Below are 14,640 nucleotides of genomic sequence, written 5' to 3'. Positions count from 1 at the left end.
ATGTACTACTATGTAGTTAGAGTTCTATAAATATAGTTATATTGAGTTCAATTAACTAAAAAAAAATTCAATCTTAAATTTAGCCAGGTGTATTCACAGTAGCTCCGGGGACTAAACAACACGAAGTAGGGCTCATTATTAGCATAATGAAATTTCACAACAATTTTCTAGGTTGTTTCTACTATTTTTCAGGGAGCAGCACCACAAGCAAATGAAAATTTAGTTAAGAACATTCTCATAAACAACTCGAAATAAAGACGATCTTCACAAATGGTAAGAAGCATACTAATAATAAATGTGACTTTTTGCCATACTTGTGAAATTTCAACAAAGATTGATCGGTCGATTGAGATAAAACTATGTATCTAAGACGACATACGCTAATAATAATAATTCAAACAAAAATAATGAGGACATTTATAGATCATTTTACCATAAACCGGAATGCTATCGAAAGTGTTGCAAATGCGCACTTCCTAGTTAACTAAATGAAATAATACACTTATATTAACAATATAATAACATATTTATTTTTCTAATGTCTATCTAGCACATATACATACACCACCTAATACGAATTGATCCCGTTGGTCTATTTTCGCATAATGTCATTCACAACGGCTTCAAATTTCCTGTAAGACAATTAAGTGTTATTGATTATTTTAAGTCCTAAACAAGTTAATTTCAGTTTGAAAGCAATGGGTAACATCTTTTACAAAGATGTTACCCATTGCTTAATATGAATGCTAAAACCTCATCGTGAAGACGATTACATTTAACTGTGAGTTCTATTCGAGTGAGAAATAAAGTCAGAAATACGTTGTCACCGGCCGCTAGCTTCGAGGGATCGCCTAAAGTTTCGCGTTAAGATGTTTAGAGTCTGACACAGTTTTTCAAAGTAATCATACATACTTTGATGAGATTTGTTCGCCGGGAACGTAGAATGGGTTGCAGACGAGTTCGCTATACGCATTGTGAAGACGGCCGAACCAGTTCCGTAGGTCATTATCTCGGAACTGTACAGCAGCACTGAGTTCCACCACGATCACCATCTTCACCTTGGTGTTAGTTACGTAGCCATACAATTTATATTCATCCAACGAATATAGAACGCCTAAGCATAGATCCCGGGCATCGTTCCTAAGAGGAGAACGGTATCCACCAGAATCGAACTTCTGATACTGCTAACACAAAACCGAATTTTACTGGGGTAATTTCTCAATAATATTGCAAAAAGGGAACTATTTGAGACTTACTTTCCCGGTACCGGAGAATTGATCTTTTCTTCAACAACGTCCAGTGACGTGTGAAGCATGTACATTAATTTGTGAGACAGTTCTGCATCCATCGGGTCAGCCACCGTGCGTAGATAGAGTGGCGAATTCTGCAACGCATGAGAGTAAGTGGAATTGAAAATTTTAATTAGACTCAGCAGCGCAGTGAACATAAGCATAGAGGGGTTTAATAGCTCTAGAATGTAACTACAGAAAAGGATAAGGCTAAAAATATACCTGATGCTATTGTTGAAAACAAATTATACTCGCATATGTAATAAAGGGTTTTTTATCATGTGGTCAGAACGGGTTCACTACAATTTATTCATTTTTGGAAAAATATCAATGAAAGTCACCTAGCTTTATGAATCAGGAGTGGGGCTATACAAGAAACCAGTCATTTAAAAAATCTTCAAAAAAAGAGGAAACATTATTTTTTTTATAGAACGGGCTATGATTCTGGCAACAAAAATGCTTTATAATCATTTGCTGCAGACTAGGCACATTTGCGAGTTGCATTTGATTCGAAAAATGAGAAAATGGGGCAGTAACAATCCGCGCATTGTTCTTTAAGCCCGACTTTATCGTACTGGGGCCTGTATAATTATTAAAATTGTTATATATGGTTCTGGTATTAATCATTATCCATAGTAAATTCTAACCAACAGTGGTGATTATCCGCTATGAGCTGCATATGTGGACAATATCGTTTTTTTCAAAGGTGCGTCATGGCAACAAAATAGTGAAAATTTCTATCAAAAGTAACATGTGACACATTGTTGCAAGCAGCAATATTATATGTGATACAATGAATATGAACGTATGATGCCCTAATTTAACATGCACACACATACGTACTCCTAAGCTGAACTGTATTTTGAGTTCTTCCAATTTCACTGTAAAATTAGCTTGGATGCCATCCGATTTCACCCATGCTTGAAATACAATGGCCTATTCTGCTCCCAGGATGGGCATGTGATATGACCTAATGTACTGGCTCTTAGAGAAATGGCTTTTAACATAGCTTTAAAACTGTAGCTTTGGAAAAAACGAAGCTATGGTAAAAAAAAACTGCTTATTTTACTCCTTTATTGTTACTAAAATTTTAAACCAAGGTCTTTGTTAGAAAAAAGTGGTCCATATAACTTCACCTTCTATATATTTGACAGATTTATTAAGAACGCTTAAATTTCCTAGAAGGTAATTCGATCACGGAATTAACTCTGCGCCACAAACATATTTCTTTGAATACAAACTTACTGTCGAAGCGCTCGAAAAAAAAACCTATTCAAAACTTAAACAATTGGATTCGTCTCTATTGCAATATCTAAAACGAATTCAAACTAAACTGAACTACCTCAACGTAGGTGGTTGATAAACCGGTAGTAAATCGAAACGTTTTTACTATTACTACGTGTTAGCTATACTAACGTATTTAACCTAGGGGCATGTAAGGCGATCTTTGTTCGAGGTCGAGCGTCTTCCCAGTTCGAAATTTAAAACATTTATGGTGAAAATACTTCATCCACTAAATATATCTACGTATGTTTAATGGTACATATCAGTGATATTATTGCAGGACTTTAATGCTACATAAAAAAATCTTGCGCGGAGCACCTATCACAGAATGTGCGCAATCAAGTGCATCAGTAAAAACTAAGATGTAAATTTATTTATTGGTTCTAATTTATTCTTAAGCTAATTTAAAATATCCTCAGACGGGCTTAAGCTGTGCGACGATTCCGCATTTAATTCTGCGTTAAATATTTTTCTTGTAAAGTATCTTGTAAAGTAAAACCACAATTTCAAGATGACTAAGCATTTTGAACCATGTAAAGCTTTTCAAGTCGAATCATTATGTTGATCACTTCAAGCTAGGCTGTTTAGCTTGTTCAGAATAAACAATGAAAAGTTTAATTTTACTCCAATGCTATATCATCATTTGCTCTGACATAGACATTCCACAAACATTTCAAATTTTCTAACTTAGTGATGATTCAATTAACCCTACATCGCAAACAATATTCACATTTCATCATGCGTAGGATCAATTAAATAAAAATGTTTTTAGGAAGTTTCATAAATAGAACTCGCATATAGCTATAGGAAAGCAAAGAGCGTAACGTACGTCCTTGTTGATCACCGCCAGTGCCACTGCCATGATCAATATACCTGGAGAACACCTATTTTAAGGAAATAATTTCAAGAGCTTGAATTTATTAAGATAAGGATACAGTCAAATTTAATTATTCGAAAGAGCTGTCATTCCTGGTGTTTAACGCCTAAACAGTGGAGGTCGCCATATTTGTTTCACTACGACAATCCACCAAACAGGCGGTATTTACCGCGGTCGAAAGGCGCACCATCGTCAGCAATGTGAATTTCAGCCCACTTAAATGTATTAAAATTAGTGGTGTGTAAAAACTAAATCTGTTGTAAATCGGTGCGAACAGATACCTTGGCTTGAACAAATTAGAGAATCAAGAACATCTCACTCGCGCATAGGTTCCAATGATATAGGAAACAAAGCAGAAGAACAGTTTGCCCTAACGAGGCAGATTCTTATGCCGGAAGAAAGTGTAAACTCAAAAAAAAATAGTGTTTATTCTTCCTTTGCTAATCAAAGGGATAACATTTGTGTTGAAAAATTTTTTTTTGCGAAACTGTTAGCTGTTGTCATCTCTAAGTCGCATGCCTGGGAGAGCTAAAGATTGTAGTTTTCTTCGTGGGGGTGTAGCTCAGTGGTAGAGCGTTCGCTTCGCATGTGAAAGGCCCCGGGTTCAATCCCCGGCACCTCCATGTTTTTCTTATTTTTTCCTTTTTCAATTTTAACGCCTGTACAACTGCCGCCAATAAATCAGAAAGAATCTCAATATAAGATCATTTAAGTAAGTCGTCCAATAAATTGAAGATATCATATTACCAAACGTGCCGGAAAGTTGCAACTAATGAGAAAAATGTATCACAGCAGATATAAAATCGGAATAATGAACATTATTATAATCTATGCTTTATTATTATTACTATATCAAAATATACTTTACTGAAATATTGGCAGTTAGTGAAAGCACGATAATCACTTCCTTACTATATCATGCAGGCGGCATAAGCTTTAACTGAACAAGTTTTTATTGAGATCTTCATCAATGATTTGTTTTTTAAGACAGTAGCGAAACAATTTCGCCTGAAAATAGCCATTTTAGCTTCATCATCTTTCATAAAATCTTTAGCTAAATGTTACTAGCAACAAACAAAAAATTTCGATCCGCTTCGAAAATTGTCCTATGGCACTAATTTAAATATCAGCCCTTAGATATTCCGTATAACAAGAAGAGAGACTCTGAATTATTATCACTCGTTCAGTAATTTTCTTAGCAATTGGCGTTCTTTGAATAACTATATTGCATTCTTCGTATCCTTCCAAAACTTTTATTATTTGTTTGTATTTATTCTGTAGATAATCCTATTTATCGTGATTTTGTTTGTAGTGCAGCTTTTTGCTGAATATATTTTCGAAATAATATTATCTAGACAGTTTAATAGACACAGTCCCAAAGGGACAGTCAGTTCAATTTAAATTGTCAACTTTATCGACTAATTTCACGTTAGGTCAAACAAAGCGTTTCTGTGTATACGGTGGTTGTTCGTTTTACTTTGGCAAAGGATATCTGAGCTGTCAAAAACAGATTCCGCACCTCATAAACAGGCACGCTATACTAGCTACTTTGAATAAGCAATCACATCGCGGCCAATTGGCCTATCTCTAACTTCACCTATTGTGAGTTTCGCTTGTAAAGTAAGCTGTAAGTTTACGGATCTGCTAAGCGTCGATAATATACAAAGTGTCAACAAAAGGCGCCTTCAAAAAATGATCCGTCCGTTCATAAAAGGCTTTGCCGCGAAAAGCAAATCGATCTATTCCAATAAGCACTATAACATTTTTACCTCCCCCCACCTACTTCTCATATATTTGTGGAGTCATTGGTATCTGAGGTCAATTGGAAGCTAGAGATCTCATGACCAAAGCAAGACCTATATAACCAATGTTACGAGCTCTTTTTGGTCCATTATAATACACGCAGTGAAACGTTCACTACTGCAGCGATGCCTTTAAATGCGTCTACAATTTTGCGGGTTGCTTCTTTTGTGGTTCGTAACAAATTTCTGCAATAATATATTTTTTATACTTATAAGTAGCTATCACAGTACTATGTTAATTAAGGTTTTCGTTGGCGAAGACTTCGCATGTGGAAAAAATCTGCAGAATAAGACATTGTATTGGAAACGCCTACTAAATTTCATTCTTTCCGATTCAATATAACGACATTGTCATTGCGTAGTTACTTTTTTGGCAAACAAAAGTTACTCGAACAAGCTGATGTAACTCTGTGTATCTGACAAATCAGCAATCACCATGTATTCATTTACAGTACTACCCGTATCAATCATTTGAGGCACCAGGTATAAACGTGCCAGTTAAAGGCTTTAATGGTCATGTCCTACGAGCAATATGTCGGTCCCTCCAGTTGACGTGAGTAATTAGTAATGTCTGTCAATATTTTGATTTTTAATTACGATGGGCGATATTGAAAACCTACGAACTGTCCACTTTCTGTAGCAATTTTAATCCACATCATCATTATTATTATTTTTATTTTATTTAGAATTTGAGCTGATAGTATTTAAATATTTTTCTATTATGTCTTAAAAATCATAAAACATGCTGCCGACATATTTGTTTTTTATAAATAAAACGTTCGTTTAACTTTCGTTCTTGCTTCGACCTATTATCTTCTATTGAAAATTCTATAGGATCTTTACGGTTAGTATACATATTTCCACTCATTTGCTTGGTGTACGTTGATCTAGTTTCAATTAAGAGAAGACGTTGATTACTTGATTCAAAAATGAAATCTGGATTCAGCGGCTTCAAGAACACTTGGAATTTACCAAAGAATGGAAGGATTCGGATAAAATTACACTTTCTAGTAATATTTCATAGTCCAATTGTGTATGACTCAGCTTGTGCGTTTAAGAATTCTTTAATGTTAAACTTGCACCTTGGGCTTGTTACACTAGGCTGTTAGAAGTGTAATGCCATCTTGTATAAACTTACTTGGCAATGAGAGTTCCACTTATTACAATAATGGATTACAAAGCTAAAGGGAATGTGTGGGGCAGCATAGGTGTCCGATACAATCAGATCTAAACCTTAAACAACTTGAAGAAGTTGCCTAATCATACTCTGGACCAAGTTCGACGATGCACACCTGAAAAAAACCATATTAAAAAAATCAAACGGAAACGATTCCTGACGGAGCTTTTCTGACGACTTCCCTGGCTTACCACAATGTCGCAACATTCCTCTATGATTTCGTAATATGAAACTGAAATATTATAATGACTTTCGCACGTAAATCCCCTGTTGCAACCTAAACAGTTACGAAATAATCGAGTCGAAGGCATGGGGTCTCCAGAAAAATGATGGAAGTTGGACTGGAGCTATGGGACGCATCGAAAGAGACGTAAGTCACTACTAAGCAACCGAACAGTGTGCCATTGGTAACTATCTTTTTTTTAGTTAGCAATTTTTGCATCAGTAAACTAATAACGGCATGTTATTTTGCATTTACTACATACACATTTGCGCAAGAGTCCAAACGCTACTTTTAACTACGCTTAGTCAAACAAACTTAAAACCTTATACTCCATAAAAAAACGTGAGTAACTTTACTTTGTAGACTAAAATGTTTAATCACACCGTTTTATATCCTTCGGACTGGCGTGATAAATTGATTTGATCCTTTTTTTCACATTTCGGGCAATAAACTACATGATCAAATCAGCATTTCCTTAATCTGTGACAAGGGCTCTTAGTGCATGTACCTTTTTGTCACTGAGGCAGCGATTACACGTTCGTGTTCAACTGAAAGGGAGAACGGTAAAACTGTAATGAGCGTTGTAGTGATTTCGCACCTCAGGTATTTAAAATTCACGTGTGAATACACCTTTCAGGAAGCTGACATGACCTTATGCCCTACGAATCCGACAGCGCCTAAAATGCTTGTGGGGGAGCAGACATTTCCCTTGCATCCAATCGAATTGTTAATCCTAAATGGAAGAAAGACACGACATGATCAAAACATGTTTGGGATCCTTTTCACGTTCGACGTAAGCAAAACAAATTAGAAAAAAATACTACAAGGTTGAGTGCATTTGACCGTTAACTTAGTAATAATTAAATTCTTTGATGTGATGGGAGCTCAAACACTTCTAAAAATAGCATGGTCCTAGAAAGCAAGTTAGGGCTATTCAACATCAAACAAATACATATGTAATTGCCAAATCGAATTGTTTAACTTGCATCGGCCCAGTAGCTTAAGCCATATCGATCTGTCTAAGTTGAGCTAACCTTACAACTCGAGATATATATTATGTAAGCAAAGTCCCCCCCTACAACCGCTGAAAATGAAAAGTTAAGCTAAATTAAAGCGGCGCAATGATGATCTATCAATAGTTGAACAATTGTGCTAGTTTCGAATACGATTAGGCTGCTGAACTGCTCACAATATAACTTCTACCTTCTACCACTGACTATTTTTAGGGTTCGGTGTGGGCGGTTCTCGTATTCAGTTTACTGCTTATGGCCTTACTAATGACTCTCCTACACTATACTATCTCGCGGATTTCGCCATGGATTCGGTATCAAGGCCCTTCTACAACGTACATCAGCTATGTATTCATGCTAACCCAGAATACGTTTAATGAAGGTATACAGTAGATTTAAAAATTAGTATTGTAGAAGGTTCAACATAAAAAAATACCGATGTACAAGAGAATTAGTCAAAATAGGCTTCTAATTTTATGCTTCCGGTCACGCATTATCTGTATATGCCCTACCTACACAAAGACATATAAGTACTAAAAATAAAAAGGGTGTACTTGCGCGAACCATAACAAGCCTTTTATATATATGCACTGATAAAGATTTAAGATCTGCCACTACTTTTTGCCAGTGCATTTTGTGTTAACCAGCTTATTTTTATTACAACTATTATGCAAACTGTATGTAGAGTAGATCACACGTTCTTCTCTCTGTGCTTAATCTCTGTTTGCTTTCAAAAACTTGCTTTTGGTTTTTGTTCGTCATCTTTAATGTTTTCTTTACAATTTCCTTATTCCCGCTTTGAATAATCCGATACTGAACCGACAGGCAACAACACATTGCCCATGCTCTGCTTCGCTCAAAAGCTTCTCTGGCTACAAGAAGCTTGTTTGTTCGTTTGAGGTTTTGAGATATCATTTTCTTCTGTGATTTTCAACCTTCCACTTTATGTTCCGGAGATTCTTGCATCAGCACCGAACTGTTGTTTAGCTAGTGTTTTCATTAACTCTTATAGATTTTACCAGCTACTCTTGCTTTCGAGATGCAAGAATATAATCGTTGAGCGTTAATATTAACACTAACGATATATTGAGCACTTCTGATGACACTTGACGTACTTATCGTCATACCGATGGGAACAATGGAAAAAGAGGTGCTGACAGCTAACTGGATAATGAGAATATTTGGATGGATAATATCCTCAAGGCTGTATATACAATTGTTTGAACGATATGTTCTTTAAATATTAGTCTAAGCTTCACCACTATAGAATACAAAGTAAGCAACAAATCAAAAGGTACGATCTTAAAGGTACTAAAGAAACTTATATGATCAGCTGCCCATTCCTGTAAAATCAGGACGTATACTCTAGAATATAGAAACATATTTCAAAGGAAAACGATGGAAAGTGCTTAAAAACAAATACTAGATGACAAGAGAGAAGAGTGCATCTTTGATAAGGTTTAAACGAATACCCAGAATAATGCAAACATCTAAACAAAAGCTATTGCTGAATAGAGTACAGTATCCAACAACCTCTTTACTTGGCGTATAATCCTAGTCGACGCTTTTTTCCTGTTTTTTACTTACAGGATAAGGTATCTTAATATCATCTTTGAAAAATTGGCTTAGCTAAAAAATTTTAAATATTCGATCAGTTAAATAGATCGAATAAGCTCATACTACTCCTTTGTCTGGAGCTTTCATTCTGAGATCCCTCAATGGATGCTCATATACGATAGAGGCCAATTTCAAATATAATATCGATCTGCTAGTCGAATATAACTCTTTATATTATGAAATTTTCTTATACGATATAATATTATGAAAATCTATATTATGATATATTATTATTTATATTATGACAATTTGGATAATTTGAAAACACTGTTTTAATGCATTTTTCTCTAAGAAGCTTCCATTGGCTCATGAAAAGTACGGTTGTGCCTTAGGAGCGGCTCTAATACATTTATGGGTATCACCCTAGAACGAATGATCGACAAAAATCAATGCTCCCAAAGTGGTATAAACTTGCTCGTATTTCAGGCACAGCTCATCCTCCCCCGAAGAAAAATTCCATTAGTTTGCTCTGGATGTCCTGGTTACTTTCCATTCCGATTATCTTAATGAGTGCGTTTGCTGGTCAACTCAAGGCGTCGATGATGTTCAAACCGGAAAAGCCCAAAATACATAATCTTCTTGATCTATATAATAGTCAACATGACGTTTACTTAGCGAAAGACAGCGCGGGAGAGTCAGCTCTTAAGGTAACAAAATTTAATTTGGATTTTGCAAAATGAGAATAAACTTTTATTATTGTAAATTATACATGTGTAGTCAACGCATACTTTACTCATAATTATTTTTATAATTATGAGTATATATTTTATATATTATAATAATAAAATAATTGTGACTGCAATTGTTTATGATATGTGAATTTGTTAGATGTTATCTAATACACCAGCTATCCTTAATTTATCAGTATATATAGATTGCCTTGAAATGCCGCCCAAATGGAGATGAAACGTAACATTTAAGATTATTTTATACGAGTTACCGTTTACCAATTTTTTGTTTCAAATCTCAAGTTCCGATTATCAGTTCTCGCTTTTTTTTCGCCCAAATATTATTTTTTTTAATATTTTTCTTAATTTTTTGAAATAATTGTTTTCGTCTAGGCTGATCCTGCGAGGTACGTGCAGAAAATGTACGCTCGAATTCTTTCCGACAAAACTTATGGGACCGCTGAAAGAATTATTCAGGTAATTTTAATTATTCTGTATATGATAGTGCCTGCGGAATCCGGTTGTTTTGATCCTCGTTGATTTGTGTTTTTGTTCTTAGCTTGAAACATTAAGAGGAACACCTATTTGCGGCATATAACCCTTGAAATTTTTCCTGGCAGTTCTAAGTCTTCTTCATTGAAGTACTGTCCGCAATGACCATGAGCCCTGACCGACTCCAGATATTTAAATGTGACATAAAACAAATAGAATTAGAAAGCGAAAGCTCAGTCATTATGAAACGAAGATGCATTCAACCCACATTAATTTAAATTCTTGACGAATAATGACGTTTTAATAATCACTGTAGGATGACGTTCTCGATATGGTTCTTAATGACCGCGCATCAATTATCACTTCACGCCCCGCCGAAGCAATGGTCGCTGAGAGGAAGTGCTCAGTAATAGAACAAGGCGATTTCTATATCAGTGAGCGCCCTGTCCGGGCATTTAATGCTGTGTACCATTTAAACTATCGTCTATCTTTGGATCTGCGGCGGAATATTCAAGACCGGTAAGGTTCATAGCACTGATAAATTGGAAAGATACACATTAGTTCTCAACAAATACCTTTACATCAATTCTCTCACTTATTTACTTGTTTTACAAGTTGATGTTCAGTAAAACTAACCGTACGTCTTCTGGACCAACTGCGTACTACGCACTCTTCGAAACTGAAAAAATACTCGTATCGGATTCAGATATTTTGAACCTTTTAAAAGCATATTCATTTTACATTGTTTAGGCTGTGTCATACGTTCCTCATACTGGTAATTTAAACATGCATTATTTAACACATCAAATTTCTCGTGCCGATGTATTTTTCTGTTTTCGTTGATTAGGATTGGTTGGTTGGCAGACAGTGGTTTGTTAGATCGCTGGTGGAAAGAGATTGCTGGTGCCTGGAATGGCTGTTCCAGAGGAGATCCTCTTGATCTAAACGCCCTGTCGATCTCGGACTTCCAAATGATTGCCTGCTTTTGGCTTCTTGGCATCTCTATCGCATCTGTACTTTTCGTTGTGGAAAGACGGACCTGTGTCAGCGGATGTGCGAAACTATGCAAGCGGAATCTATCATGCCATGGAGAATAATACCGCTGAAATAGCGTATATCAGTTCGCATGGTTGAGGACAAATAAACCTTTTCGAAATTCTAAATTCTAAGGAAATTGCAGGGCTCAGCATATTATTTTGCGTTGGGGAATAAACTAGCCTCGCATCAAACTTTATAGACTGTTGCCGATGCATATCGAAGTAAATAAATTTTACTTATAATGAATCAGAAAAAATATACTTGTGTAGTCTACCTGTGCCTGTATGTAGTTTAGAAACAATGCATGCTCATCTATTGATTGTTTATTTGTTTTTATTTTGTCCAATATGAACTGATCTCCATTAGATATCTTTCATTAAAGAAACACTTCTCGTTGATTTCTACATTTACAGCGTTACTTGTGTAATAACGATGCGATTTGATCTCTGTAGTTCAATAGCTACTCCTGAAAAATACAGCGCTTCATTTACAATATGTTCCTATCTGCTGAGTATTGCAACGAGATCGAGTAAGATATATTCTGGGTCCATCATATATATATCACTACGGTCCGATTTACGAATTAGGCCAATAGCATCTCTTCTAGGTTTCCAGACGTCCCGGCGCCACCACCGTTGGTGCTCTCAGTAGTTCCTCCATCTGCAGTCAACAGTCGAAAATGCCCCGATTCCTCTGAAGCATAAGCTGCCGCCCTAAATATTAACAGAAGGATGATAATAGAGTTGTGAAAATTTCCCTAAGATTTAGCGTAGCTATGCTTAACCATTACTTAAAAATCATCAAACTTCAGTTGGTAGCACTCATTCACAAAGTTGTGGTACGGCGATGTATTGATAATAAAAATACCCTACCTAGGCCTAATTAGAGAGGCAGAGCATCGTGGGCACTTTTTGGGTAAACGCTTCTACATACAAGAATAATTAGCTCTATTTTTTTTTAATTTAGTCTGTAGAACAGGATATTTCACCTATAGCGAGCATGTATTGTTCGGCACTCATCCAGCAAGCGGTTTCGTCTTTCTCGAAGTGAATTTACAAAGTCTCGTATGTCCAGGACACCATGAGCAAAACCCACATCGTGTAATGCCTGATTGAGAGAATCGACGTGTGCATTGCAACCCCGTAGAGCTTCACGATCCTGTAAGAAACAGGCACCCGTAGAAAAGTAATCTTAATACCATTGCGAACTGAATTAACAGGTAGCTATTTGTGTTTCTTTTGAAGAAACAAAAAGGAACTGTTAATTACTGGTAAACTTACCTGAGCCGCTCTTAGGTAGGTACTGATTCTAGACAAGAATTCATGCAGGAGGTCGGCCAGCATATCAACGCAACGTGAATCGACAGCTCGGAACCCACCCACACGCGTGAAGATGAGCGTGCAATGGCGTAGCGCTCGTGAAATTGAGACTCTGAAATCCAGAAACGAGTATCAAAAAGAACGATGAACTGTATAAAATTCACAAACGTAATCAATAAAAATGCATTTAATTAGTAATATGTTGCTGGCCAATGAGGCAATTATATTTTATTTATTTGGTTAAGTTTTCAAATTATAAGGCCATTTGATAGGGTAACATTCAAGCATACTCGACTGCTTGATCGAACCATACTGCCTCACCTGTGACAGTAAGTAAGCGTGGTATCATTGAGTTTTTGATGTTACTCATTCGAATTGGAATCCTTTACGAGTGTTTAAAAAAGTGCATATAAAATTGTTTTATTTATGATGATTCGAATTATGTTTTACACTACTAACTACGCAGTTTTCATAATGATAAAATGAAGGTAACATACCTTGTTAAAGTCAAACGCGGATCCAGCGGCGCATGCTGAACATCAACCTCCTCCACGGGAATTTCCGAAAGTGCTACTTGATGACTACACCCCATCTGTACAATAAGCATACTTTAACGCACTATTGATATAAAACTATGCTCCGTTGATAAAACGACGATAAAAGTATATAAATTTCTTATCCTTCATGGTTCGAGTTGGAAAACTATTTTTTACACTTAAACTATGTTGTCAACTTTGCTTTTTTTGTAAAACGAAAAAATTTGTTTCCTAACACGCTTTTCTACAAGCTTCACGCGAGGAGCAGCCCAGTAATAGCTGCCGAGTAACAAAATTCAAAATTAATTTAAGAAAACATACAGCAGCGGACGTAGCGGCCACTTTTGTGGCATATTCAATGTGCCTTTCCAGTGATATTATGTGACGCGATAGACTATCTGCCTGTGAGACCACGGAACAACAGCCAGCCTGAAACTCCGGTCGAGGCTGGTGGTATAATACCGGTCCTGTAATAAGAACAGTATGTATTTTTTGCTCATCAAATATTGTTTCTATCCAGATAACAATAGGTGCTTGCCTCTTTGTCAGCTTTACCTTAGATCTAATAAAATACTGATAGAATACCGATAACCTTATATAAAAAAAAACTCAAATGATACAATTAAATTTCACTCCTTCTTAGAAAACAATATTTCATCGTCATATTTTCCTTTTGTTTTGAAATTTTGTTATGAAACTTAATCTATCTTACCCGTTATAATTTTATTGACCCTATGCAAAATTAAGAAGATCAGTCTTTCTACTGGACATGCAAATTACTACTACACGGAAAGCTTTCTTGGACCGTAAAATTCTACATCAATAAAAACTATAAAAAAAAAAAAAAAAAAACCATTCGCAACCTTACCTTCGACTGTGGGCGGCCGTACTTTAAGAAGCATTTCCTTGGGTATCGTCTGTACGGCACCTTCCGTTGGCAAGTCCGTCTCTGTAGCCTCTACGTCCATCTGTAAAAACAATAATCCGTGTAATTATTTTTCAAGCATCAATGGACGCTTCAATAACTGTTCAAAATGCTTTTGTGTAAGTTTTTGACCACAGAACATCCCACACCAAAATCTAACTGCCTGATCAACTTCAGTGAAAAAAAAAAGCAGAAACACGTGAGCTAAGTTGAGACATTACAGTTGATACAGGCATAACAGCAGAAAGTTGGTTCTTTTCAAATAGTTAGTAATCAAGATTATTACTTACTGCATTTTAGTAGCAAAGTTAATCTTCACTAATAATTTTGCCTAAGAAAATATACAAAATCTAAATTTCCACAAGACAAGCTCGTATATTTAC

At 35.9% G+C, this 14,640-nt stretch overlaps 3 protein-coding genes and 1 non-coding gene across 6 annotated transcripts in view; 2 read left to right on the top strand and 2 right to left on the bottom strand.

The window, feature by feature from the left end:
- Nucleotides 1-502: 502 nt before the first annotated feature.
- LOC111264620 (trafficking protein particle complex subunit 2-like protein) lies at nucleotides 503-3,588 on the bottom strand. The gene is made up of 4 exons (XM_022840681.2): nucleotides 3,403-3,588; nucleotides 1,257-1,384; nucleotides 913-1,140; nucleotides 503-632 (listed from the first exon to the last, which is right to left on the bottom strand). The coding sequence occupies exons 1-4, from the start codon at nucleotides 3,433-3,435 to the stop codon at nucleotides 593-595; spliced, it is 429 nt and encodes a 142-aa protein (XP_022696416.1). The 5' UTR covers nucleotides 3,436-3,588; the 3' UTR covers nucleotides 503-592.
- Nucleotides 3,589-4,001: 413 nt separating this feature from the next.
- Nucleotides 4,002-4,073, top strand: TRNAA-CGC (transfer RNA alanine (anticodon CGC)). Its single transcript has one exon. It is a non-coding gene; the product is annotated as a tRNA-Ala (tRNA).
- Nucleotides 4,074-6,741: 2,668 nt separating this feature from the next.
- Ir85a (Ionotropic receptor 85a) lies at nucleotides 6,742-11,726 on the top strand. 3 transcript variants are annotated; one of them, XM_022840665.2, is made up of 7 exons: nucleotides 6,742-6,799; nucleotides 7,290-7,445; nucleotides 7,879-8,044; nucleotides 9,706-9,926; nucleotides 10,341-10,424; nucleotides 10,756-10,958; nucleotides 11,287-11,725. In XM_022840665.2, the coding sequence occupies exons 1-7, from the start codon at nucleotides 6,779-6,781 to the stop codon at nucleotides 11,534-11,536; spliced, it is 1,101 nt and encodes a 366-aa protein (XP_022696400.1). In that variant the 5' UTR covers nucleotides 6,742-6,778; the 3' UTR covers nucleotides 11,537-11,725. The 3 variants fall into 3 exon arrangements, with proteins under 3 accessions (XP_022696400.1, XP_086826271.1, XP_086826272.1); XM_086970145.1 differs by lacking the exon at nucleotides 6,742-6,799 and having other exon boundaries at nucleotides 7,212-7,445; nucleotides 11,287-11,726; XM_086970146.1 differs by lacking the exon at nucleotides 6,742-6,799 and having other exon boundaries at nucleotides 7,419-7,479; nucleotides 11,287-11,720.
- A 62-nt stretch (nucleotides 11,727-11,788) lies between these two features.
- LOC111264615 (uncharacterized) overlaps nucleotides 11,789-14,640 on the bottom strand; it is a 3,866-nt gene continuing 1,014 nt past the window's right edge. The window contains exons 2-7 of the mRNA XM_022840672.2: nucleotides 14,201-14,300; nucleotides 13,654-13,799; nucleotides 13,294-13,388; nucleotides 12,758-12,908; nucleotides 12,466-12,635; nucleotides 11,789-12,190 (exon numbers count right to left, since the gene is read on the bottom strand). Coding sequence (XP_022696407.1) covers nucleotides 12,061-12,190; nucleotides 12,466-12,635; nucleotides 12,758-12,908; nucleotides 13,294-13,388; nucleotides 13,654-13,799; nucleotides 14,201-14,300 — 792 coding nt within the window. The 3' untranslated portion in view covers nucleotides 11,789-12,060. The remainder of the gene's footprint in view (nucleotides 12,191-12,465; nucleotides 12,636-12,757; nucleotides 12,909-13,293; nucleotides 13,389-13,653; nucleotides 13,800-14,200; nucleotides 14,301-14,640) is intronic.

The sequence above is a fragment of the Varroa jacobsoni genome, unplaced genomic scaffold (genome assembly GCF_002532875.2).
Source record: "Varroa jacobsoni isolate VJ856 unplaced genomic scaffold, vjacob_1.0 scaffold_881, whole genome shotgun sequence".
NCBI classification, from domain to species: Eukaryota; Metazoa; Arthropoda; class Arachnida; order Mesostigmata; family Varroidae; genus Varroa; species Varroa jacobsoni.
The sequence above is the reverse complement of the archived record's forward strand: the minus strand, read 5'-3'. Positions and strand labels throughout refer to the sequence as shown.

What these genes read in the sequence shown, in the direction of transcription:
- LOC111264620 (XM_022840681.2), bottom strand. Translation starts at nt 3,435, where the DNA reads ATGGCAGTGGCACTGGCGGTGATCAACAAGGAC. An exon ending in AATTCTCCGGTACCGGGAAA is followed by an intron (nt 1,141 to 1,256) that starts GTAAGTCTCAAA and finishes TTCTCCTCTTAG; the next exon opens with GAACGATGCCCGGGATCTAT. An exon ending in GGCGAACAAATCTCATCAAA is followed by an intron (nt 633 to 912) that starts GTATGTATGATT and finishes ATTGTCTTACAG; the next exon opens with GAAATTTGAAGCCGTTGTGA.
- Ir85a (XM_086970145.1), top strand. Translation starts at nt 7,227, where the DNA reads ATGAGCGTTGTAGTGATTTCGCACCTCAGGTATTTAAAATTCACGTGT. An exon ending in CCAGAATACGTTTAATGAAG is followed by an intron (nt 8,045 to 9,705) that starts GTATACAGTAGA and finishes CTCGTATTTCAG; the next exon opens with GCACAGCTCATCCTCCCCCG. An exon ending in CCGCTGAAAGAATTATTCAG is followed by an intron (nt 10,425 to 10,755) that starts GTAATTTTAATT and finishes TAATCACTGTAG; the next exon opens with GATGACGTTCTCGATATGGT.